Genomic DNA, 25,263 nt, shown 5'->3' on the forward strand with positions numbered 1-25,263 from the left:
AGATTGCCAAAAGCTCTGGAACATACTCATAATGAAGATGAATTTGCATGTCCCAAAGTTAAAATTCTTGGGGTCCTCTGCCTTATTAATAGTTGAGCATTTAAATGTTAGGAAAAGGGAGGGGGAAGGAGTCGTTAGTGAAATTATTTTGGCTTTGGGAGGCTTTCATTTGCTAGATGAAGAAAACATGCCAGAGGTTCCTAAGAACAAATAGAAGAACTCACAAACAAACCCATACTCTTTATTGACCTGGGTGCATCCGATGTGTGCCCATCAGTGCCACAGTGTGCCTGCACACCTGTGACCCCTGAGGAGTTTTAATGGGGAGTTCAAGAGCAGCACTGAACCTGCAAGGCCTCCAGCCCCACTGGCTTGAGAAGTGTCGGTAGCCCTTAAGCTAATCAGCTTTGTTTGCAAGATACCCAAGTATTAATTAAAAAAATAGGGATTTAAACCAGACCTATTTCACTTCAGTATTACTGATCAGCACGGATCTGCACAACACTAAATGCTTCCTAAAGCACAAGGGCACACCAGCGCCCAAATACACCTTTTAAAAGCAGGTTTAAACCAAAAGAGACACCGGGTAACAGCCAGGTTAACCAAGGCTGAACAACTCCCCTCTGGGGGTGGAGGGAGGGGTGAGGCGGCTCCCCTCACGCCGGGGCTCCCCTCAGGCACTGACCCGCCTTTAGGCCGTCACGCGACGCCCAACCGTCTTCCGCGGGCGCCGGCCGCACCCTCCTCGTTTAACGGTCGGCTGTTTTAAAAGAGCTCGCGTGCCGGCCATCGCCCTTTGCCTTGTTTTGATTGGCTGCTGTCGCCTGTCAATTATACCCGTGCCCACCCTGGCCGCCTGCTGATTGGCTAGGCGGGCGCAGAGCGAGGGAAAGCCGTGGCGGCGGGGCAGCGGGTGAGGTGCCTGGCGGCCGCGGGGGGGGGGAAGGCAGGCTGGCTGTGTCCTGCCGCCCGCTCGGCCGGTGTGGCGTGGGGCTCGCAGCGGGGCGGCGGGGGTCGTGCCGCGGCCTCGCCTCCTTGGGGACAGCGGCGGCTTCGGGCTCTTGCGGTGCTGTGGGGAAGGGTGACGGCGGCGTGAGGGACGAGGGTGTGTGGAGAAGGGGCCGCCGGCGGCCGCCCTCAACGTGCAAGTCGGCGAGAGGAGTGCAGGGTATTTCTGGGGCTGCTGGTTTTCCCTCTCTCCGTCCATGTCCCCTATGCCCTCCTGCCGCCTCAAGTGCTGGTTTCGTCCTCGGGCCCCCTCCGTGGACGCCTTGTTTCCTCCTTTGGTCTTTTATCTGAATTCTTAACTGCCTCCTCACCTCTGTGGGAGCGTTGTGGACATTCTCAATTCCCGTTATCTTAATCTGGTGTCTCCTTGCTACTCTTAGGGATAGCGTTCTTTCCGGCTGCACATTTGAGCTAACTGAGATGAAGGGAAAATTAGTCTACCTCTCCCTCGCCCCACCTTTGTTGTCTTTTTTTCTGTACCTTGCTAGGCCTGAAACTGCTGAGAGATTCCCTGATGTTGGAATCTCCATGCAGATTGTAGGCTGTGAAACACAGTAAATGTAATTAACTTGCTGGAAGGACGTGGGACACCAAACGGGAGCCGTGGTGTTACATGCCTGCAACATGCTGGTGCCTGTCGGGGGAGTTTTTATGCTCTACCCTCCTTCTTTTCTGGAATTTCATTTTGATGAGGCCATGAGCTTGGGGTTTGGCTTTTATAATGGCTGGTGGTGGGTGTCAGAAATTTCTCCAGAGTGGTTGCTTACGTTGATACCTGCCCCCAAATTAATACCAGCTTGGTAGAAAAAAAAAAACATACCACAAAAAGTTGTCTTTTTTCTGGAATGGAAAAAAATAGCAGTTGTGTTTTTTCTGTCACCATTCTTGTTAAGGAAAGCGTAGAATCTCTTACAGTGTCATACGAAGGCGGTTGTGGAAAGAATGCATTGAAGAATGGTTTCATTATTACTTTGATTCAAAGCACATTTGAAATGACTTAGGCCTTGGGGGAGGTGGGGAGGGGGGAAGTCCACCTCTGGATAATAATATTGCATAACATGCATAAGTGTGGCAGTGGAAGGGGCTTGATCATTCCATAAATACAAGGTACAATCTTTTCAAAAACTTAAATTTATGCAAAATGATTTTAATTTGAGATAATGGGGTAGTTTTCAGGGGAATGTTTTAAGAATAAAGACTAGCAACCATGGGGATGGTTAATCTTTTGAGTATGGAGGCAAATGCTTGCGTAGGGTGAGAGCAATCATCTGAAAACCTTTATGTGTAAAGATGTGTGGGGTAACATTTGGGACGTTAGCAAATATATACGGCATTATTGTTACTAATTCGAGTTACATAGCTGTTAGGTAATCTGTGTAGACAATGCTGCTCATTTGGATAATCAACCTAAAAGTAATGGTTTAGTTAGTACAGAAACACCAGAAGTGATAAGCTGAAGAGAAGAAGGTGGCTTGAGCTTCAGACTGTAGAAAAAGGATGCAGTTGTAACCGTTCTGAACCCTTCTTCCCTCCCTTTTGAAGTGTTCAGTGACACAACTTTCTAGTTCACTGCAGTGCTTGCAGTAACTGGTTTCTTGGGGCCTTAAGTAGTGGAAGCGTAATGAAGAGACAGGCACATGAATGCTTGTGTGCTCTTCACTGCCCTTGATTTAGTTGCCTTTATTCTCTGTTTTCCAGATACTTTATTAATTGAGGCCTTAATTAGGAAGCCTTGTTGTTCATCAGACAATAGTGGGTTGATAGGAAACGTTTATGTGAAATTTAAGCTGTTTTTGACTTTTTCTTTTAAAAAAAAAAATCAACTGCTGATGTGTCGGGACATGATTTGTTTGTGTCTGATCCTAGAGACAAAGCAAGCTGAAAATACAAGGGAAATTAAATGACAAACAGAAGTTGTAGCTTATTTTTTTGGTGGTGTTTTTTTTTGGCAGCATTTGTTTTGGAGAATGAGTGGCATAGCACTTGGATATACCATTTACACAAAGGATTGAAGTGGTGAAGAAGATTGCTTGTCCAAGTATTGCAGACCTTAACGCAGAAAATCTTGGGAAAAGAAGGAGATCGGTTGGGGAAAAAAAAAATCTGACTTGAAAGTTAATTTTTTTTGGTTTGGAGGCTTGACTAGCAAAGTTGTAAGTACCAAACAGGTTCCTTGGTGTCATTGTTTCCTGTCACCTGGATGACAGAAACATAAAGCTGCCAAACTAGATCATGGCATGCCAGAGAAATAGTGGATACAACAGCAACAACTATATTGATAAACTTTTTTAGTTCTGGAAATAGTGAAAATGCATAAAGTAATGAAAACAAGGATCCCAGAGGTGGGATTATTTAAGCCCCTTAGTTTTACCAGACAGTTCTGCTTGGTTTTGTTGTATATTGGTTTAAATTAAATTATTTTGTTCATTCTTTGAATTCTTTGTATTAAATAGGCATGGACTTAATGTATTTCTTAAGTATTTTTGTGCTAAAATAGTTGAAAAATCATTGGTTTTTCTATAAAATACAGCAATAAAAAAGTGGAACTTGTCACATTGAGTAGCATATAGGTCCCTACGCAACTGTGATAATGTGATGTATGAAAGAGTTCGTTATTCTACTTGAAGGGCAGCATACTTAGAAAATAGTTGTGATACCACTTAACAAAAGTTAGCATATAGAATATGTAGTTGCTGGTCAAGGTTCAAGATTATCACAGCTACAGAACAAAGTTTTGAAAGCATTATATAGATGATAGTAGTTGGATATAGGACTGAAGCCTTATGCTAAACAAAGTCAAGTAAACAGGCAAGTATAGCGTAAGTTGTTTTCCTGTGTTTTGGTAGCTTCTCTGTACATCTAACAATTTAGAAATATCTGAACTGAAATAGCGGAAATGTTCTGTTGAAGCTATTGCAGATATGCATGAGGAAAGTAAAGCTGCAGCAAATGGATGTGGCAAAATCCGAAGTGGCACTCAGAATGAGGCTGCTTTACTTGCCCTGATGGAGAAGACTGGATACAGCATGGTTCAGGAAAATGGGCAAAGAAAATTCGGTGGTCCTCCACCAGGTAGGTGTTTCTTTTCAGATTACAAAGTTGAAGTTCATTTTTTTCCAGGGAGAGCTATACTTAATCAGGCTGAAAAGTTGCGTAGCCCTGTATCTTTATAGTGACCACTAGTAGGTGCTTATGGGAGGAGTGTAAGAAACACAAGTGCTCAGGGTCTTGATGTGGTTTACAGTTTCTAGCAGTTTTGAGATCTCTTGTCCTAGACTATGTTGAACATTTGCTCTCGTCGGAGTTAAGAAGTCACCGGTTTAAGAACAGCTAAAATTGACAGCAAAAGGAATGTGGAGCTGAAAATACTGAGTGTGTTCCATATTACTGAGAACATGCTTGAAAATACTTAATACGCACAGAAGGGGAAAAACAAGTTGATGAAACCAAGCATAACCTACTTTTATTTCTTGTCTTTCCACTTGCATTGGCCAAAGCATTTGTGTGTGTGTGTATATATATATATGTATATATTTGTTGTTAACAAACTCTGAAGTGGTACCAGTGAATATAATATAACTCATTTTGTTTTCAGAGTTGACTAACCTGTTCTCCATATCTAACATAACTACCCCCACACCCCTTTGTTCTGAGAAGAAAAATTGATAGCTGAACTTCTGGAGCTTTTATCTTTCGTTGGATGTGTTTTTAACAATGAAGTACAACAGTTTATTATTCCTGTGTTACTGTTCTTTCACTTAGTACAATGGAAGACAGAAATTGTTGAGTATGTATCCATATGTAAAAAGAAAATAACAGCTGATAAAAATCTCAGAGGATAACAGAGATTGTTATAAAAACTACAGTCCTCTTGGTGAATGTATGGTGATTTGGGATTTACTGTCATGATGCAGAAAGGAGACTTACACGCTTGAACTGGGAAGTTACTGCTGCAGTGAAAACAAACTTTTCCACTGAATTGTTTTTCTGTATGCCCAATTATATTTCCAGTAAAGTCAGTGGGAAAAAAAAAACGAATTAAGTCCTGCACTATATGGAATGTGTATATTGCAATTTTGAAACAGTGGCTATTGGATTTAGTAAACACTTCAGGATGTTACTGTGTTGGAAGACTTGATTTTTTTCTTGTATATTAAATGCTGTTTTAAAAACGTGTCTGATACTGTGATTAAGTAACTTGGCAATAATAAATCTCTTGAAATAGCCCTATTCCCTGCTAAAATACTTTTACTGAAAACTGCTGCAGCAGATTTAATTTACAGAAAGCGAGTAATGCTCACAGGTAGTGCAAGGAAAAGCTTTTGTTCAGCACTTTGCTTTCCAAAGTAAATCTAAATTACTTTTAGTTTAAGTAGGACTGTTAAAGGGTGTTTTTGTTTGAAGATGTTGCAGGATCATTCAGCTTTAATCCGTGCTTATACGAATGCTGGAAACTAGTGGGTTTATCTCATGATGCAAAGGCTGAAAGTTTGTTAAATAAATTAATAAAACCCAAATGATTGAATTTACTATTGTTTTGAATGAAGGCACTTGAACAGCGGAGGAGGAATATTTCAGTAGATACGTTTTGGGTTTTTTTTAATTTCGTTTTTTTTATTTTTTTGTTATTATTCTTCTGTTCAAGCGTTTAAATTTATGTTTGGGTTTTTTCCCTAACAAAATGTCATTTTTTCCTTTTCAGGAATACGTTAAGAAATTAAGTTGCTTCTATATCATTTAGTCTGAACTTCTATATGTCTTACACATTTACTTTCTGCAGTTGTTACGGTGCTGAGCCTGATGACTATTTTTGGCTAAGACACATGTTCAGATTAGTATCTAGCTTTGATTTTGAGAGCTCTGAAAGGTGGGATTATCTCATCCTACACTTACCTGGTTAAAATGGTTAGTGTCATTGCTGCTAAATTTGGGCTTTATTTCTAGTCTGAGATAGTTTTTTTGAAATTTCCTTATAAAATACTTAGTACCTGTAATTCTCTGTAATAATACTGTGTCATTTCCCTTTATCTTAACATTGCTTGTTATTCTGATGAAATATGTCAAATGCCTTAAATCTTTATGAAGCATTTTTTCTATTTTGAATAGTTTTTCCAGTTGTTGACATCAACTATGTAGAAGAATTTTGCCATTAGTCTTGGTTGTATCCCATGGAGCACAGTAACGCTTCTTTTTGAGTCAGATTATGCACTTACACAAGCAGAAAGAAGGAAAATTCTTTGTACTGCTGTTTCAGTTAATTCTCAGTTGTGGCCTGTAATCCATTATCTTTGTAAGTCATGCTTGTAAGCATGAACTGTATTGCTCATTGCTATACGTAATTTAAGATAACAGCTGCATCAAAATTATTTTTTTCTGGAAGTTGGGAAGTTTTTTCCAAGTCTAAAAGTATGTACATACTTTTACTAGGCTATATAAAATAGCCAAAGGAAGCCTTGTGAAATTACTTTGCAAATGGCACTGGAAAAAGAACTGCAGGGAATCAGTGACTACTTTGAGGTCTCAGCCTGTTCTTAAATTATGTAATACATTTGTTACATTATCAATATGATTTTTAATTAGAACATTAGGCAGTATTAAGCATATGTGTTTGGCAAATTTACTTTAATTAAATTTCTGTAACTAGATGCGTTTGACAAGGTATATTTTTGTTGCAGCTGTTCATTGACATTAATTATATACCTCTCCTTTAAATTTTTGTGAGTTTTTATACTTCCTTAGGCTGGGAATTACCCCAAGTTACTATAAATGGTTTTCTAGGCAGATGAGTCTTGAATGTTTGAGATGGCTTGTAAGAAGTTTACAATAGCTGTAAATGAAGAGTTTCACTGTGAATTTTGCTTGTGTAAGATGTGATTTCTATAAACTTGTGTTGCTCTCAAAGGAGATGGTCTCACTGTCAGCTCTGTTTTGCTGTTATCATGTTATTTATGTGACTGGCAGGTTACCCAGAGCAAGCAACTCTTCTGGCTCAAAATTGCCCTAAAAAATACTATTCCCCCCCCCCCCCCCACACACACACACACTTCAATTGGCAGCAGCACAGTTCTTGCTCAGTTTATGCCACGTGTGGAAAATGTACCTGTAGAGTGAGGAAAACCAAATCTTTAAGAATGTGAATTTTCATTGCTTTGTTTGAGTCCTCTGCTTAGATTGTTGCAGGTATAATGCCATTAGGTATGTAAGTCATTAGAATTACATGGAAGAAAAGTTGAGATTACATGGATCTCACTAACAGTGGGAGGATTATTACTATAATGTTCACTGAAGTTTGATCACTTGAACCGCTGCAAAGAAAGGAATCCCATAATGTATCATCTGTGAATGAATCAAATACCCAGTCAAGGAAACGGTCTGGTCAGTTGGTAACTACTTGAGGAATGGTGCTTTTGATTAGTTCTTTCCATGCTTGCTTTAACTATATGTTGCTCGTCGGTAAATGTGGCACAGACCATGTTTTAAGTCAGGAGTCATAACTTACTCCCAGTTGACCATAATGTGCAGGAATGCTAAGTTAGTATGCAGCTCTAAAATAAGAAGGGCGTCTTTTTGAATGGTAGATGGCTTTTTACTTACTGAAAACTGATGTTTAATCAGTTACCAGGCTGAAGATGATTGTAAAAGTTTGTCTAGTTAGTAAATGAACATCGTTACTGAATTACATTACTTCCCTACACAGCCAAGTGTAGCCTTCTCTTTTCCTCATGAAGGTGTGCAGTTGCTTTTGTCCTTGGAGCTCCTAGATGTCCTGTTAGTTTATGCTTTTTTAGGTGGGCAACTGACTGGCATGATGTGAGTGATGGCAGTACTAACTTGCAAACTGGATTACCTGCCATGTCCTGTCAGACCTCAGCTGAAGTGGTCATAAATGTTTATAAAGCTGAACATGATAAAGATGTTGAATGCTGCATGGAACAGGGCCAGACTTGCTCCTGGATAAGCCATGGCAGCATGGCTCCAAATGCATATCAGTTCTGATGCCTTGGTAGCTTCCCCGTGTACTATGTAGTTCCTAGTCTACAGTTTATAGATGAAAATTTATTCTGTGAGAAGGCAAAAATTTCTCAATTCTGTTAAAAATTTTTTCACGAGTAAATTATGTGCCCTTTGATACTAATATGAAGGAAAAAGTTTTAAGTTAATTAGAAAATCATCTAAATACAATTTATCCTGAACTTCAAGCCAAAGTATTTAATTACCTTCTTGTTTTAATTTGTCAACAGTAATTTTTCAATAATTTTTTTTCACTTTACCTCCTTATACTTTGTCATTTCATACTAGTACTTAACAAATTTTGTATGAATTGTTTCTGCCAATTTTGTACTTGTTTTCTGTCATGCAGAGAACCTTTCTTGTCAGAGCTTCAGAAAAAGCTGTTAGCTATGGTTTGACTATTTGTCTGCCGTTGAAACTTCTGTTTCGTCTAATTTGTTACAAAAAACTCAAGCTTTTTTTTTTTTTTTTTGAAATGTGTATTTTGGGAAAGTGGAGTGCCATATTTGCAGACTATAACTCCATGTTTTTAAATGTACCTATGCAGAGATACAAAAGAGTGTATTAAAGTCCTTGGCTTAAGGACAGAGGCATGGATGTTCTTGTAACTTTCAGATGTGAACTAGGGACTGGCTTGTTCTGTGGATTTTTTTTTCTTTTCTTTTTTTCTTTTTTCCCACATCCAGCTCCAGCCTGTGAAAAGCATGGTCTGTTTTAGGAAAAGTGTTCAGTCTTTTTGGCTGTTGAAGAAAGGATGGCTCTGTATCCTGCCTTCCTTAGGGAGTCCTGTTTTAGTGGATGAATGGAGGAGGTGGAGGCAAAATGTTTGGCCCTCCTGAATGATGTCAAGGAAGAAAAAAAAAAATACTGCACTGGGGAACCTGACCAAAATTTCTTAAAATATGGGAAGAAGTACAGAGAAACATTTGCAACTTCTGAATGTTAGAGTAGAAAATAGAACTTAAGTTGTTTCTCAGTTATCACCTGTTGATTGTATTAATAAACTGACATATAATTCTATAGGACAAAAAATAATTGAAACGTGGACTCTTATAGCAAACCTATCAGTGTTTTAATAATGCTAGGTTCAGTGGGTTGGCATAGAGATTTCAGTGAAAAAAGCAGAAGATGGAATTAAAAGAAATACAGATCATGGGCTTATAGAATGTTTTTATTTAAACATAGCAAAAATAAGAATTAAATAATGGATGAGAACATGCTAGTTCTAAATTGAGACTAAAAATAAATAAATAACTTCCAATTGCAAATTATGGGGATGAGAAGTGTGCTTATCTGGCATTTGTACTAAGATTGTTGTTGGATGATTTATTTCAAGGTTGGGAAGGTCCTCCACCACCTCGTGGATGTGAAGTTTTTGTGGGTAAAATTCCTCGTGATATGTATGAAGATGAATTAGTTCCTGTTTTTGAGAAAGCTGGGAAAATCTATGAGTTCAGACTGATGATGGAATTTAGTGGTGAGAATCGAGGCTATGCTTTTGTGATGTATACTACTAAAGAGGACGCCCAGCTAGCCATCAGGATTCTAAATAATTACGAAATTCGTCCAGGGAAATTTATTGGTGTCTGCGTAAGCTTGGATAACTGCCGACTGTTCATTGGAGCAATTCCAAAAGAGAAGAAGAAAGAAGAAATACTGAATGAAATGAGAAAAGTTACAGAAGGAGTGGTGGATGTCATTGTTTATCCAAATGCCACTGACAAAACAAAAAATCGTGGCTTTGCCTTTGTAGAATATGAATCTCACAGAGCAGCTGCAATGGCTAGAAGACGGCTAATCCCAGGTAAACCTATTTGTAATTAAATCTAGTTTTTGTGGGAGTATCTGTCTCCATTTTGTGGGGGGTGTGGGGTGTGGATGATCATCCTTGTTTTCCTTTCGTTAAGGTATTTTGAGAGTTACAAAACTGCAGTGCTGCCTTTCAGCTAAAGAGGTTTCGCTTTTTTCATTCATAAATCAGTTTTTTTTTGGTTTGTATTTCATAATTTATTTTTTTTAGAAAAGAAGCTGGGCTTTTAACATTTAAGCAATTCTGAGAATGAAAGAGCAGCCATCGATTTTATAAGCACAAGTTACTGTAATTTACACCAAGATAGGTATTTGCTTGGGCGTCCATCCAGTTTTCATTTGCATGCTCTAGGCCCTGCACATGAATTCTCTTAAAGCTGAGCCTAAAAAATAAACTACTTGGAATGTGTTCCTTATTACCTTTGAGTGTCACAAATGATGTTATTGCTGTTTCATACTTTAAATATGTTGAAAGTGGGTATTTAATCTTTTACTAGAAAATAATTTTAAGAGTTTGCACCTTTATACATTTTGAGAGGGGGAAGTATAAGGGATTAAATATAGTGGAAGAGGAGGGACTAGGTGAAGGTACAGTTAAAAAGGGAAATTGTAGAAGAGAGAGGAAGAAAAATTAAACAGGAAATGAAACAAAATAGTTTGAGAAGCAAAGTTATTAAACTAGATAATACAGCATTGGCCTTGCTGAAATGAATGACAAAACTCTTATTTATTAAGGCAAAGATGTAGGCAAGTCGCACGTTGATTGCTGACAGTGTTAGGAAGAAGTGTTACCTAAGACTTAAATAAGCCTTGTAAAATAATGGGAGAAATATGGCAATATCACTGAATGTAAAATAAACTACTTGTGTGATTACGCAAAGTGGTGGCTTGAAATGAGTAACAACGTGGGTTTTTTTTTTTTTAGTTCATGGTTTCAGTGTCTGCTGCAACATAGATTAAGGCTCGTGCTAGTGCATATACATTTAGATTACTTCTTCCAGGTGTTGACCTTAGTTTTTAAAGTAGATATATTACTGAGGAGGCTGTGTTTACTAACTAGCAAAACAGTGTTGCTTATGTTTGCTTTATATATGCATGTATATGTATGCCACAGAATCACAAAATCTGCTATTACAGCTTATGTTGCTGAATGAACCTAAAGGTTACAGATAGAACACTGAATTTTTTCAGTGTCTTACTTTCTTTAGTAATTTAAAGTAGCAATATTTTACATATTTTGCTTTAAGTAGATACAGGCAACAAAAACCAGTTTCATGTGTCATGCGTCACGTTTGCTTTTTGTAGAGGTAGTTGATAAGAATGATTTTGTTTTCCTTCGCATATTTCTTATTGATGTAATACTGCTTTGCTGTAGGAACATTCCAGCTCTGGGGCCATGCTATTCAAGTAGACTGGGCAGACCCTGAGAAAGAAGTCGATGAAGAAACAATGCAAAGAGTTAAAGTACTATATGTAAGAAATTTAATGATGTTTACTACAGAGGACACAATTAAAGCTGAATTCAATAAGTTCAAGCCAGGAGTAGTGGAACGTGTGAAGAAGCTGAGAGACTATGCGTTTGTTCATTTTTTCCACCGAGAAGATGCCATTGCTGCAATGTCTGTAATGAATGGGAAGTGCATTGATGGAGCTAGTATTGAGGTGACACTGGCAAAGCCAGTTAACAAAGAAAATACTTGGAAGCAACATTTCAATGGTCATATAGGTCCTGGTTCAGAAAATCTCTCAGGGTTTCCTAACAAAGAAGATGGTCATCAAAAATCCTTAGGGAAACCAGCAAGTCTTTCAGTTCGTCTTAATGGTCAGCACAGTCCAAGCCCCCCTGTAGTTGAAAGATGTACATACCCTTTTTTTCCAGGAATAAAGCTTACTCCAATTAGCATGTATTCTTTAAAATCCAGTCACTTCAGTTCTGCAGCAATGCATCTGGATTATTTTTGCAATAAAAATAATTGGGCACCGCCAGAATACTACCTGTATTCAACCACAAGTCAGGATGGGAGAATTCTCTTGGTGTACAAGGTGCTTATTCCGAGTATAGCTGATGGTTCCCAGAGTTACTTCATGCCAGACAAACTCTGTACAACAGTAGAAGGTGCAAAGGAATTGGCAGCACAGTTCACACTTCTGCATCTAGGTAAGCATAAATGTTGTCAAATAGTTCTTAAGAAACGAAGCTAGAAAAGTTACTTTAATATTGTTCTTTATGTATCTTGCCTTGGTGTGTATCTTTATATAAAATACAAGTTAGTCTACAGAATAATTATTTCTTACATTGTCAGTTGAGTCTGGACCATCAGGTGAGAGAACTGAAGAAACTGTGTAAACATCTGCAGTGCAGTGCTAGGGTCATTTTTGCTTCCTTTTATCTGCTGTAATGACTTACAAAGAAGAACTAGATGACATGTTAAGTGACTTAGGTATAAGGTCTTCTGGGTGATGATTATGATGCTGAAAATTTATTTGAAAGGCTGTGTTCTTAATTTATTACATAAAGGGAAAACAGAAGTGTTAGATCCATATTCAGATAAATAAATAGGTTTGGGAAGCTTTTCTTATTGCTCTTTATAGACGTTCCTAAAGCTATAGCAGAGTATGCAAGTGCTGTCACTTACTGTTCTTTTTTAAATTGATTTTTTAACCAGAAATGGGATAAAACATGGATACAGTTATTTAATTTCTAAGTCTAGTGTCTTCATTTGTATATATTATATTTCTTAAAATTAGCATGCAGCTGCTAGAAAAGGGAAGTTTTTATATTATAAAAAGCAATGGTAAAATCTCTTCATAACTGAGATGACAGATCATTGCAGTTTTGACAGTGTTATCCGTGGAGCTCTAGGAAATTAATTATGTAAATAATACAAAACAGAACACTTGCCATCTAGTTCCTGCCCAGCATTTTTCAGAACATTCAGCACACAGCATTCAGAACAGAGAACCGATTCCTAGTGCCAGGTTGTTTCATTAGTAATTGCAGCTATCAATTGGAGATCAAACTCCATCCTCAAAGAAAGTGGAATTTTGGCTCTTTGGTACTCAGATTTGAAGGCTGTTACGGAAACTTACGATAATGGTCTGAAAACTCCTCATACTTCCAGACAAAGCTTTGTATAACTTATTCCGCTTGTTCTTTTAAACATTTCTTTTCTGCTTAGTTAGCTTGTTTTCTCTTTCTGGCCTTTACATCCTGCTGTATTTGAAGATGAAATAGGACTGATCTTTGTAAGTTGGCACATATTACAAACCATCACATAATTTCTCTGATTTGCTAAAGTTCTTGTGTTATTGTTACATGGTTTCTTTCAGCATGACTAGATCAGTAGATGCTGTATCATGAAATGAATTCTTGCTAGTCTTTTTTAGAGCAACATAAATATTTTTCTGTTATTACAAAAAAAAAAAATGTTCCTAATGAATCCTAGAGCCAGAGATTCGGGGTTTTTTTCTTTTTTCTTTTTTTTTTTTTTTTTTTTTTTTTTTCCTGTCCATGCAGAATTATTTCTGTGAAGAATTACATTGGAGATGATGGGGTTGTTCAGATGGGGTTGTTCAGATAATGCAAACTAGTTTCTTGTCTAATTATGTGCAGAAAGTTGGAGGTTTTTTTTTAGTTTGTGGGTGGTGGGTTGGGTTTTTTTGTATGTTGGTTTGTTTGGTGTTTTTTTTTAATTTATTTCAGAAATTAAGCAATGTCAGGCTTGTTTGGGAGGGAGTGTTTCGGTTTTCATAGTGGTGGTAGGCAAGTTCTTCCAAAGTTTCTTATATTATCTGGGATGTTCAAGCACATTGTGCTTTAAATACTATTATTTGTGTTTATTAACAGACTGCTGTGGTTTTTTCACATTTTGGTTTAGAATATCAGGCTTCTGAAGCCATGGACTTCCAGGTTTGAAGGGCGGTGGCATTCTCTGTGGATGGTGCCTACTGTGTGTGGGCCAGGCAGTGTCTGAAGCATCAGACTTGATCCAGTATAGTGCAGCTCTGGATAGAAGCACGATGACATTGTACAGTACAGTAAATAATCCTTTCTGATTAGCTGTGCATGCGTACAGGGCCCAGGACTACATCCACAGCATTTAAATCTCAATTCTGCTTTAGGAATGTAAGGAGGACAAATGAGAACAGATAAAACAGTGTTTATTAAAATGCTTTTACTTTGTAATTTTGGCCCAGTGAAAGTAAATTTTCAGGGAAATGGAAGGATAAATAGTAACAGAAAGATTAAGTGGAGTCCTGTTTAGTGATGGCTGCTTTTGTTATTGAGAACTTTAAGAAAGACTTTTCTGTTCCCCTCTATTCCCCTCCCCCCCTTCTTTTTTTTTTTTTTTTTTTTTTTTTTCTTCTTTTTTTCTCACCTGTTCTAGTTTTGGTGGATTGAAAAAGCTACTGCTGATAGCAAACTGTTAAAGTAGTGTTGCCATCCTTCTTTTCCTCATACTGCTACTTAGCACTTGTTCTGGAAGCCTCTTGATACTTAGGCTGTGGTGAGATTTTTCCTCTGGATGAATTTGTGGCAGACTTCTTTAAGGCTTGACTGTGATGCCTTTTTTTGCAATGCATGACTGAAATGTAAACAAGCTTTTCCTTCTTGCTTAGAATCTTGCTTCTCCTTGGTTTTGATTTTGCATGCCCAAAAGGTCTCAGAGGAAGGACAATCTCCAAAACACAAAGCCTTAATCAGTCTCCACTTTAGCAGTGGTATTTTTGGCTTGCATTAGTAGGTCACCTCCAAAAGGCGTTGCTTTCAGATGGTCAAAGTGATGGGAGTTACTTATTTTTAATAATACAATGGCGAAATATCTGTGCCTGGTTTTGTACACACTGTGGGTGGTGTTTTACTGGTTGAGCGTCTGTTTCTGGTTTTTTATAGCTATGAAAATTAGGGCCAAAGCTTTTATAACCTGTGTAATCTGAACCTGAAAAGGATGCAAAATGTGAAATAGTGATGTGAGACTTTCCTTCTTTAAAAAAGAATGAAGACAGCTTCAGGTTCTATGCTTGACCATGCATACCTGCCCATTTTGTGGCTTACAGATGTGTTATCTAAAGATAGTATTTTCTCTCCTGTACTTTTTTGGGAAAGAATCACCAGAACAAAAAAACAGTTAGACTAAGAATGATTATTCACAGCTGTGGTCAAATCCAGAATGCAGACAAGTTTAAAAAAATGAAGAAAGTATGTGTTGAGATTTTTCTCTCTTCAATCATAGCTACAAGTGCTATAGGGAAAGCGTGTTAAGGTGAGCTTAAATTAACAGTACTTTGAGTACTTCAGTGTGCTATATGATCACAATTAATGTGAATTCTTACTTAGCAGAATTCCCAGATCCCAGGTTTGGTTTGTAAAAGTTGTCTGTGTAATGGCGTAGTGCTAGTAATGCTGTCTTGTTTTCTTTGAACTATTAAAACTTTTTTCTTTTCATGGCTTCTTGTGCATTCTTGTTTCTGAGGATTTGGCCCTGCACGAAGTATACAGAGCCATATTTCAAAGCAAACCTCATGGCAGACTTTGGAAAGATACATCTTTTTCATGTTGATAAAACTCTTTTTGGATGTTGGCATTGTCGTGATACTGAAACATAGCCCTAAGGAGTCTAGAAAGTTTATTTTCCTATCTAATCTACAGAAGTTGTTTTTGTTCCAACTTAATACTTACACTGTGTTGAAAGAGACATCTGCAGCTGAAGAAGAGTTACGAGCTGTGGCACAAGATCCCACCTTCTCACTGAAGAGTCTGTTGTGTGATTTGACATGTTTAATGATGCTGCATGGATGCATGTGTTGCGGTTTTTCTTTGCGGTGTGTGGTTTTTTTTGTGTTTGGTTTTGTTTTTTCTAATAAGTAGCAGTGATTTTGAGGAAAAGTGTAAGTGTGTTTCTTCTTGGAAGCAACTCACTAAAAGCACGACTATACAAAGATGACATGGAATAATTCTTTCTGGTAAGTAACTTCTCTTGCAGGAACTTAATTTTTTTGCCCACTTGATTTTTTGATGGTGTGTACAAGTTTTCTTTTTAAAGCATATAAGCAGACTAAGGTAAGTGAATGAGAAAGGGTTGCTTTGATAGAATTTTCAAATTGGACTGTTAATAATCTCAAAGCATTCTGTTGGCTTGTTTTTGGTGATATGTATTTCTGTATTTACTTTGACATAACAGTAGCCCTGAACAGATAGCAGTACAACAGTTAACCGCTTGGTGTCACCTGAATATTTTGAAAATGATGCTCGGAGAAAATACAGAAAGTATCATTTCACTGAAAGATGAATAACCTGTATTTTAACGTTACTGGGTAAATCATGGACAGATCAAGGTAGTGAAAACAGTCAGGCTTGTTTACATACATGGAAATTACATGTCTGGATGTCCATGTGTGAGAAGGGGAGCAGAGCTACATGTTGAAATATCAGAAGGTAACTGTTAGGTGGGGTGGCAGTGGGGAACAGAAAAAGAAAAAAAACTGAATGCACCGTAGAAGAAATTAGTACCTTTTTCATTAATTTGAATCTCATTTCAATGCAAATAAATCTGTGTCTTTAGAAGTTATGCAACACCTTAGCATTTGCAAAACTGTGCTTGGCTGTTGAATGTGTGTCGAGTAAGACTTCTTACTCTTGTCTGCCCTGGAGACTGATTAGATGTGAGGCAGTTCCAAATTGGAGACTGTATAGTTGTGCTAGTTAACACACTCTGTATTCTACCTCTAGTTCAGAGGCAGTGTCAGTGCAGAATCAGTTCCAAACAGGAAGCATTATTTGTCATTCAGGCCCTTTGCATCAGTAATGTAGCTTTTTAGTTATAGAATCAAGCTAGATTGTCTGGATGACTTTGATGTATAGGCAGAAGAGAACTCGAAGTTGTATAGATGTGCTCTGAATTATAGGAGAGCTTCTACCTCCCTTTCTTTACTAAGAGTAACCATCAGAAGCCATTCTTCTGAGAATGATTGGTTCATGGTGGTTATTTTTGTTTTTTGTTTTCCCTTACTGCTGGTGGAATTCCACTGGTATCAGGAAATACCAGAAGATGTCCGAACCTCTTTCTGGTCCTTAAGATAACACCCTCTGTAGCAAAGACTGAATCCTGGGGAGTTCTTTTCCTGCTGAGTCTGACTTAAGGGTGATGGGGAAGAAGTTAAGAAGTTGTGCTAGTTTCTTCAGTTTGGGGGATCTGGCAGATCTTAGACATGTATTCCACAATAGGATGTTCTCTGTTTACTCACACATGCTATCCATGTTGCATCTCACTGAGGCACAACTTAAGAAATTAATTTTTAGGTAGAAGACAGTACTTAAAAGTATTTAACAAAGTATTTAAAAATGTACTGATAAATCTCTGAAATAAGGAAAAGCATTTTCATAACTATAGCATGTAAATAACTCTTTAATTCCAGTTCACCACATAAAATGTATGTAGTAAACGGTACTGAAACAGATGGAGCAAGCGTTATATCTCACTACTATGAATTCGCTTGTTTAATCTTCTTAAATACTGCATGCAGTAGCAATTTACAAGTCAAAGATAAAACTTGTATAAACTAGTTCAAGAGCATGTACTCAGCATCTGGGCCTCGGAACAAATGTATCAATAGATAGCTGCCCTGGATTTTGGACATAAAGTTCAAGTGAAATGTTTTTATTTTACTATAGGGATATCCGTTGTAAGGATTTTCTTCAACACTGACTTGGTTTGCTTTGTCAAAATTAACTATATTGCTGTTGGAACAAGCAACAGCCCGGTGCAAAATGTAAGATGTTTAAAAAAAAAAAAAAAAAAAAAAAAAAAAAGGCAAAACAGAAATTGCTGGCTTTGTTTAACAAATACAGATTATTAAACAGGTGTTTATTTTCTTAGGGATTTTTAGAAATGCTCAGAATGTAGTATAAGAGGTTCTGAAACAGTATGAATTTAGAAGTCTTAAATACTTACTGGATTACTTACACATAATGGTTTTTATCACAGCCCCTGAGCAAGCATATGTAACTTTTCTGTCCCTGAACGCAATATAGTGGGCTAGTAGAGGTGAGTAAACCTCCCAGGATATTAGATATTAGGAAGAAATTCTTCCCTCTGAGGGTGGTGAGAACTACCCTCTACTACCCCTACTACTGAGGGGGGGTGGAACTAGATGCTCTTTAAGGTCTCTTCCAACCCAAACCATGTCATGATTCTGTTTGGTGCAGGTTTTTGCCCCCTTCAAAGACATTGTGTTAGCTGCACTGTTTGGGCTCTTCGTTAGAGAAGTTGGTCTCAAAGTTATTTCCCCAACAGACACATCTCTGAGAAGGCTTGTGGAACTACTTTTGTCCATTTTTTTGGGTTTTTTTTTTCCAAAACAGAGCATAGCTGTGCTGCTGTGGACCTGCTGATGGATCATCCAGTCTGATGTTCATGTGGATTGTGCAACACAAAGGAAGATTATGGTTTTTACTCCTATAGTGACGAAGTCATTTTTCACAGTAATTTCTAAATTATTTGGATTTCCAGCTTGGGTTTAAATTTACGTTTGGAAGTGAAGTTACTACACTAGTGACAGACTGTTTCTTTGGGTAGTCAGTTTCACGTGAAAGAAAGAGACTAATGTCTCCTGATTTGCAGGAAGGGTTTTTTAACTTCCTGCATTCTATGCTACAAGGGTAAATGTTCTCTTTTTTCAAATGCTTTTGTGGATGAATTTAAGTGTGGATGTCTGTCACTTCTGAGGCTTCTTTCATTTTTTAAGATGAGGATTACCATCTTCTCTGAGTGTTGTGAGATTGGTTTTCAAAAGCTTATAAGGCAGTTTGAAAATAGCATTAAATCCATGCTCAGTGTTTACTGCTGGAAGCTTCTAACCTGAGTCACCCAGGGTTTGTCCTGAAGATTCAGTTGTTTTCTGTTGCTGCTGCTTACAGACAGGGAACATAAATTTGTAAATCTGGGCCTGTGTAGGAGAACTTGGGGAAAAAATAAGTAAGAAAGATGCAAAAACATTGGGCTATGTATATCCATGGAATAACTTGACTGATTTCAGTAGTCGCTTCAAAACAGGATTGCATTTAGTGCCCTCTTCTAGTCCATTGACGACCACGGTGAAGTTGGAGTTTGTGTAGTCTATGTCTAGCAGGAGTTGGTACGTAGTTAATAGACATTCAGATCTAAAGTGTTAAATATAAAATATGAAATACTGCTGCTGTGATACATAGAAGATGCAACAGATCAATGCAACAGTAGAGTGATTTAATATGCACATTACAGTTGTCTTTGTTAATATTTTGTGTTCAGTGGAGGTGAAATATTGTGATGTTGCATTAAAACAAATATATGTAGGCTGAGAAAATACTTCTGTTCAGTATCAAAGAATCTTTTTTTAAAGTATTAAGGTTTTTAGGAAAAAAACCTGAGGTTAGTAAGTTCTCATTTTTTCTTCCTCTTTTTTTACTAGGTTCTTTGTGGTGTTGCTTGAACCGTTGACTAAATAATTGAATGATTTGAGTTCATATTAGGGGTGCAGAGGAAAGGGAAGAATGCAGCATTGGTATAAGATTTAAATCCATCTTGGAATAGGTAATGCAGTATGCTTGCTGAAAATAAGTGTCTCTTTCTCTGCCTCCCCCCTTCCCCCTCTTTTTCTGCAGCTAAGTGTACACCCTATTTGGCTTGAATTGTCCAGAAGAAGAAAAGTTCAGAATTTGTTGCTTTGGATCTTGCCACGAAAGAAGAAAAAGAACCACCACACTGATAGATAATTACCAAAAATTCACATTATACGTTTGTTGATTAATAATTCTTCAGAGCATACGTGTGTATTAAACATTTCACTTTAAAGATTAGTGAAATCAAATGTTTAATTGTTTTTGTTAGGTTGATTAAATTTGTTTTGAAAAGATAATTTGTTCAAAAGATTTTAATTACCTGTAATAGTTTATAGAACAGTAGCTTATTTTTAGTGTTGAAAGAATTTGTTACAATTCCTACTCTTCTATTTTGAGTTTCATGCAGAATTTTTACAGCTTCTGTTGTAAGTAATGAATCCTAAGCAAACATTTAAGAAAAACCAAACCAACAAAAACATACCACCCTGGCAAACTTGGTGCAAAGTTTTATAGGTAGGAAAGTCCAAATACAATCTTTGCTTCTGTGATAGCGTTACATCAATGGATGAGTGGTATTTTGAAGGGCTTTATGTCAACATACCATCAGGCTACAGGAGATGTATTTCTATAGTCATAGCAATGAGGTTCAATACCTTAGATAATTTAAAACAAAAATGGACAAAAAAATATAATCTTGACATATACAAATTCCATGTACTTTTCTGTACAGCTCAATAAGTTGTCTCTGCTGTTAGCACCTCTCTGCTGGATGCGTGTGTAAACAGAGGCCTTACTCTTACCTAGGCTGTCCCTCTTAACCAGCCCTCCTATTTGCCCCCAGTAGCCATGCTGAACAGCAGCTTGCTCACTTTCTAATCAGGCCGTGTTCTTCTTAAAAAACATTGTTTAGCATTGAACTGAAAATAGTTTTAAATTTTTTAAATCGGGTATATGTAATTCATTCTGAGTGGGCTGTTTTTGATTTTATTGTGACTCTTTAGCATTTCTCAGTGAAGTATTCTATTTATTAAATGACAAAAAGTACAGGCCTTTTTTTTTTTTCCTTTTTTTAAAAATTCTGAAACTAATACAGTAGATCGTTTTTGAAATTTAGTATATAGTTTCAGTTCCTGGTCAAGGAATGGGCCGAGTAGCATATGTTAAAGAATCTAAGGGTCTCACCTATGCAGGTATTGATTTTAAGTATTGTTTTGTCTGAAATGTGTTTCTCAAAACCAAATATTATGTAGACAGAAAACTATGCAATGGAAAGATTTAAAGTTGAATAGTTTCTTATAAGCAGTCAACTATTGTGGTCCATTACTTATTTTGGTTCAACATGTTTCATCACCCTATTAAATTGTCTTTTGATGATAATTTAGGTGCAGTTGTAGCAATTTAATTTTATTTGCATTTGATACTAGCTACATAGTAGTTGTTTTAAGTGTTCTAATTGTTAATGTTGAAATCATGTGTTTGACTTATGTACTTGAATTAACATTTATATTAAACTTATGTTGTTAGTATTTGGTGTGTGTGAAAAAAAATATATTATTTTATACATCATACCTTCACAAACTTACTTTGCAGGATTCACTTTGCTTTCTCTAGTAGTAAACTTTGGCCAGAGGCTCCAGTGCAGGTGCTTTGCTGAACAAGAGGACGAGTAATTAAGTGGTTTGGTGAAACCTTGAAAAAAGTAATTTTTAGAAAGTGAGTTTGCTTAGTAATTTCCATCACATTTGAAAGTTGTTGAACTGTTATGATTTCCTAAGAAGCTTTGTTGGGAGGAAAAGAGGGGACTGTTGCTTTACTTCATGGTTAAACTAAGTGGGTCCCTGAGGCCAAGACAAAAATCAGTGTTTGAGAGAGAATAATACAGTACAATGCTGATAAGGAGAATAATACAGTACAGTGCTGATAAGATATGGGTGAACTAATTTTAAAGTATTTGTTCCTGGCAGCCTGAGAATTCTAGTCTACACACTACTGAAATTACCTTTATTTTTGTATTTTCAGGTGCCTTGATTAAGACTTGCTTTTTTATTACAATTTCTTGTTACAGATGCCTTTAATGACACCTTGAAAATACAGTAGACTTTTAGCATGTGTAAGAAAGATCGGATAAAACAATACTTGTAATACTTCTAAGGGAAGTCTGGGCCAACCAAACCTAGGTGGAATTGGTATTGTTAGGTACTTTAGGGAACTGTGTGACAAGCTGCACAAAGATTGCATAGCATTAAAATGAATACCTGTAGGAGAGCTGACTAACCCAGCAAACAAAAGGAGGTACTGACCGGTACTGCCGAAAGCCATGGGATTGTCTTTTTCAGGTATGTAACACCCTTCTTGTTCATATTTCTAACTGTGCTCCCATCGTTGAAGCAATCTGTGCAAAAGGCTGATTCATTACAAACTAGCAACTCCCATAATTATTAAAGCCAGCGTGTACCTTGGCGGTCATTTTCAGTAGACCCAACAAGTGTGACTGTACAAACCCATGATCAAATGTTTGAGTGTAATGAGTACTGGGTGGAAGATAGAATTTGGTCTTCGTTTTGCAGGTAAGAACAGAGGTGTAAGGAATAAGCAGCTGAAGCAGCAGTAGCACTCTGTAGCTGTAATTCAGGGGTTTTGAAGTTTATTTAGAACAGATAATTAAAAATATCTTAATCAGTGTGCAAAATCGCAAGCATATTTTTCATATTTATAAAAGTCTCACTGGAGCTTATTAGCCTTTGAAAAAAACCAACCCATGTATTTCTTCTAAAAATGTTGTGACAAAGGGAGAACATAGTGTTGCATCTTTTTTTATGGTACTGTTGTATAACTGATAGAAATGAAACTGTATACCATCCTGTTTTATAATTGGTGTAGAAACCAGAAGTCCCTCTGAAACTAGAGGTTACTGACTTCAGTGAAACAAAGTTTGTTCCTTTGCGCTAAACCCACTGTATTAAAAAGTTGCCCTAAATAAGAAAAGGTAGTCCTTATTCTTACAATTACCTTTTCATCTGCTTGCTTGCCCTTTTTTTTTTTTTTTAATATTATTATTACTACCTTGTAATGTAACAGGTGAGAGATGGTAAAGCCAATGTTATGAAGCAAGCATGTTGTGGCAGCAGCCTCTATCTTCCAACCTGTTTTGACATGGGGGAAAAAAAAACAATAGATGGGGTGGGGGGAACTAAGACTATTTGTTACTGAGAACTAGTGTCCTGTATAATAACACAAACCAGAATTACTAAATTAATGGGAATTTCTTTTAAATAGGAAACAGTATTAAAGAGCAAGTAGCTGGGAGTTACTAGGTTAACCCATGCTCTTGAGGTAAAAGCAAACCCCAAGAAGTCAGTTATCAAAAGTCTTTCAGTGAATTTGTTATCACAGTTGCTGCGCCTAACAAGGGATGACCAGTTTAGCATCTCTTCGCAATAGTTAGTGTTCAACTTAACGGACAACCAGAGAAAGGCAAACAGGTAATGATCCAGCAGTCTTAAATACCACTTCCCTGCAGTTAGAAGGAGCTCGTTTGGGCCCCAAAACAGCCAAGGAAAGGGAAGGTTTAAAGCCGTGATTTGGAGCTCCATCCTTGACCCCTCACTAGTGTCTCACTGTGCTAAGGAGGCTGTTAAAAGCCTTGAAATTGTTCCAAGTTGTCTGATGCTGAACCATTTGGTTTAAGAGTCAGAAAAAGTAAAAAGGCTTGCTGTCCTCGCTGCATTGCAGGCTGCATCAGTGATAACAGCCTCTTCAGGCCACAGAGCCCGTGTTGCCTTGTGAAAGCAGTGCTCGAGCCCCCAGAAAGGCACCAGGTATCAGGACTGGCATCAGGCATGGCATATGGGATCAGGTTGAGGGCTGCCTTTTCCAAGGTACAGGCACTGCAAAACTACCATGGAGGAGCATTAGCAAGAATTAGATCTAAGTATACCCCAGCAACAGGTTATTTTTTGTTTAAATGATGTTCCATTCAACTGACAAAGCTTTGGCCTTACTGCAGAAGGGCTCAATTTCTCTACCGCTGGCCCTTGTTTTGAAAAGCTTTTCAGTCCCTAGAAATGTAAACTGCAGCCATAGAAAAATCAAACACCACAACCACTGTCAACTCAGGTGGAATATGTAGGACTCTAGAATGCAAATATCTGCTTGTGGGAATTGAAAGAAAGTCTTACATACTGCTTGAAGGCCGGTGAAATTTGAAGTATAAGGACACTTAATCTTCAAAAAGAAGCCTGCAAAACCAAGATTGTTCCAGTCTTAACATTTTGAGAATGCAACAATGCTCTTTAAGCCATCAGATAAAGTTTTAGACTTGAAAGAGGTGAGTAACCCAGGGTCATAACTTCGAGTGCAGTACTGGCTTGTAAGTCAAGCACTAGCGATTTTACTCTGCATTTTAAAACCTGTGATGCTTCAGAAAGAAGGCATAAAATTGCAGTTTTTAGATGTGAGGAGGGAAGTGTTGAGGTAGAGAAGTTTTACTGTCACAAAGTAATTGAAATCAGAACAATCAGAAACTGAAATGAAGCAGTGCAGGAACCAGAAGCATCTACCAAGCCAGGCTGTAGCTCCCAGGGGCTGGTCTGTTCACTACAGTTCAGTTTAGGTAGGAAGTCGGGTTCCTTTAGAAAGCCATGGCAGCGTGTGCCTGGCTAAACTCTGCGCCCCTTAACACAAAACGTCTTCCTTTTCTCTGCCGTCTGGCTTGCTGCGTGGTGTGTTTGTCCTCCAGTTGAGCACAAGCATCACCAACTCCGGCTCGTTCTCTTATTGTCAGCAGATTAGCATGGGGCATTTACCTGCTCAGCTGTCCCACCTTGTGATGCTGTTGAGATTGTAGAATTCGGTATCCGCAGCTGACATGGAACTGCAATGTTTCTGAACGTACTCCTCTGCATGTTGATCTCGGCACGGTTGTTAACGTTGTCTTCCTACTTGGGAGGCGTTTGGGTGGAGTTACCTGGATGATCATGCAGTCCTTCAGGACTTCCTTAGGGTTGTGGCTTGCTTATTTAAGTTTCACTCCTGGGGAAGAGGCCGAGGTAACTGAACTGTAACTGAAAAGTGACTCTGCTTTATTACCAGTATTAGTGAAAACTTTATAAACAAGATTTTTGAGACAGGAGGTGAAATTTTTCCTTCTGCTTATTCAGTCTATAAATTGAGTCACAAATTCTTTTTACAATTTGAGCCAGACCTCTTCAATGGGATCGATGTGAATCTCTTTCCTTTATCCTCCCACTATGAATGTGAGGGCTGCAGTTTTCTGGTGATGAGCCTGTTGATGAGTTTTCTGAGCCTCTTCACTATTGTGACTTTAGTAGGGCCTGCAGTGATAGGACAAAGGGTAACTGTTTTAAACTAAAAGAGGATAGATTTAGGTTATGTATTGGGAAGGAATTCTTCCCTGTGAGGGTGGTGAGGCACTGGAACAGGTTGCCCAGAGCAGCTGTGGCTGCCCCATCCCTGGACGTGCTCAAGGCCAGGCTGGACGGGGCTGGGAGCAACCTGGGCTGGTGAAAGGTGTCCTTGCCCATGGCAGGGGGGTTGGGACTAGTGATCTGTAAGGCTTCTTCCAACCCAAACCATTCTGTGACATGAAAGATGACCCTCTCTCCTCTGACAGTCCAAGGAGGGTAATGCTTGTAAGCACCAGTGGTAGAATATTCTACATGGGTAAAGGCAGATTATTTATGTGCTGTCAGAATCCACTGGGAAAAAATAAATACCTTGATGGAAAACTTAATGTAAATCATTACTGTACCACTAGGGCAGTTCACCAAGAAACAAGTACCCATTTCAGTTAATTTAACTACATGAGTTACCACTTG

At 38.0% G+C, this 25,263-nt stretch overlaps 1 protein-coding gene across 2 annotated transcripts; it reads left to right on the top strand.

The window, feature by feature from the left end:
* Positions 1–930: 930 nt before the first annotated feature.
* Positions 931–23,363, top strand: RBM46 (RNA binding motif protein 46). 2 transcript variants are annotated; one of them, XM_080396111.1, is made up of 4 exons: positions 931–4,080; positions 9,356–9,823; positions 11,204–11,986; positions 19,469–23,363. In XM_080396111.1, exons 1-4 carry the CDS (start codon positions 3,930–3,932, stop codon positions 19,492–19,494), a joined length of 1,428 nt encoding a protein of 475 aa, XP_080252237.1. In that variant the 5' UTR covers positions 931–3,929; the 3' UTR covers positions 19,495–23,363. The 2 variants fall into 2 exon arrangements, with proteins under 2 accessions (XP_080252237.1, XP_080252236.1); XM_080396110.1 differs by lacking the exon at positions 19,469–23,363 and having other exon boundaries at positions 931–3,161; positions 3,919–4,080; positions 11,204–17,915.
* The last annotated feature ends 1,900 nt before the right edge of the window (positions 23,364–25,263 follow it).

This window comes from Falco punctatus (assembly GCF_963210335.1).
Source record: "Falco punctatus genome assembly, chromosome: 1".
Classification (NCBI taxonomy): domain Eukaryota; kingdom Metazoa; phylum Chordata; class Aves; order Falconiformes; family Falconidae; genus Falco; species Falco punctatus.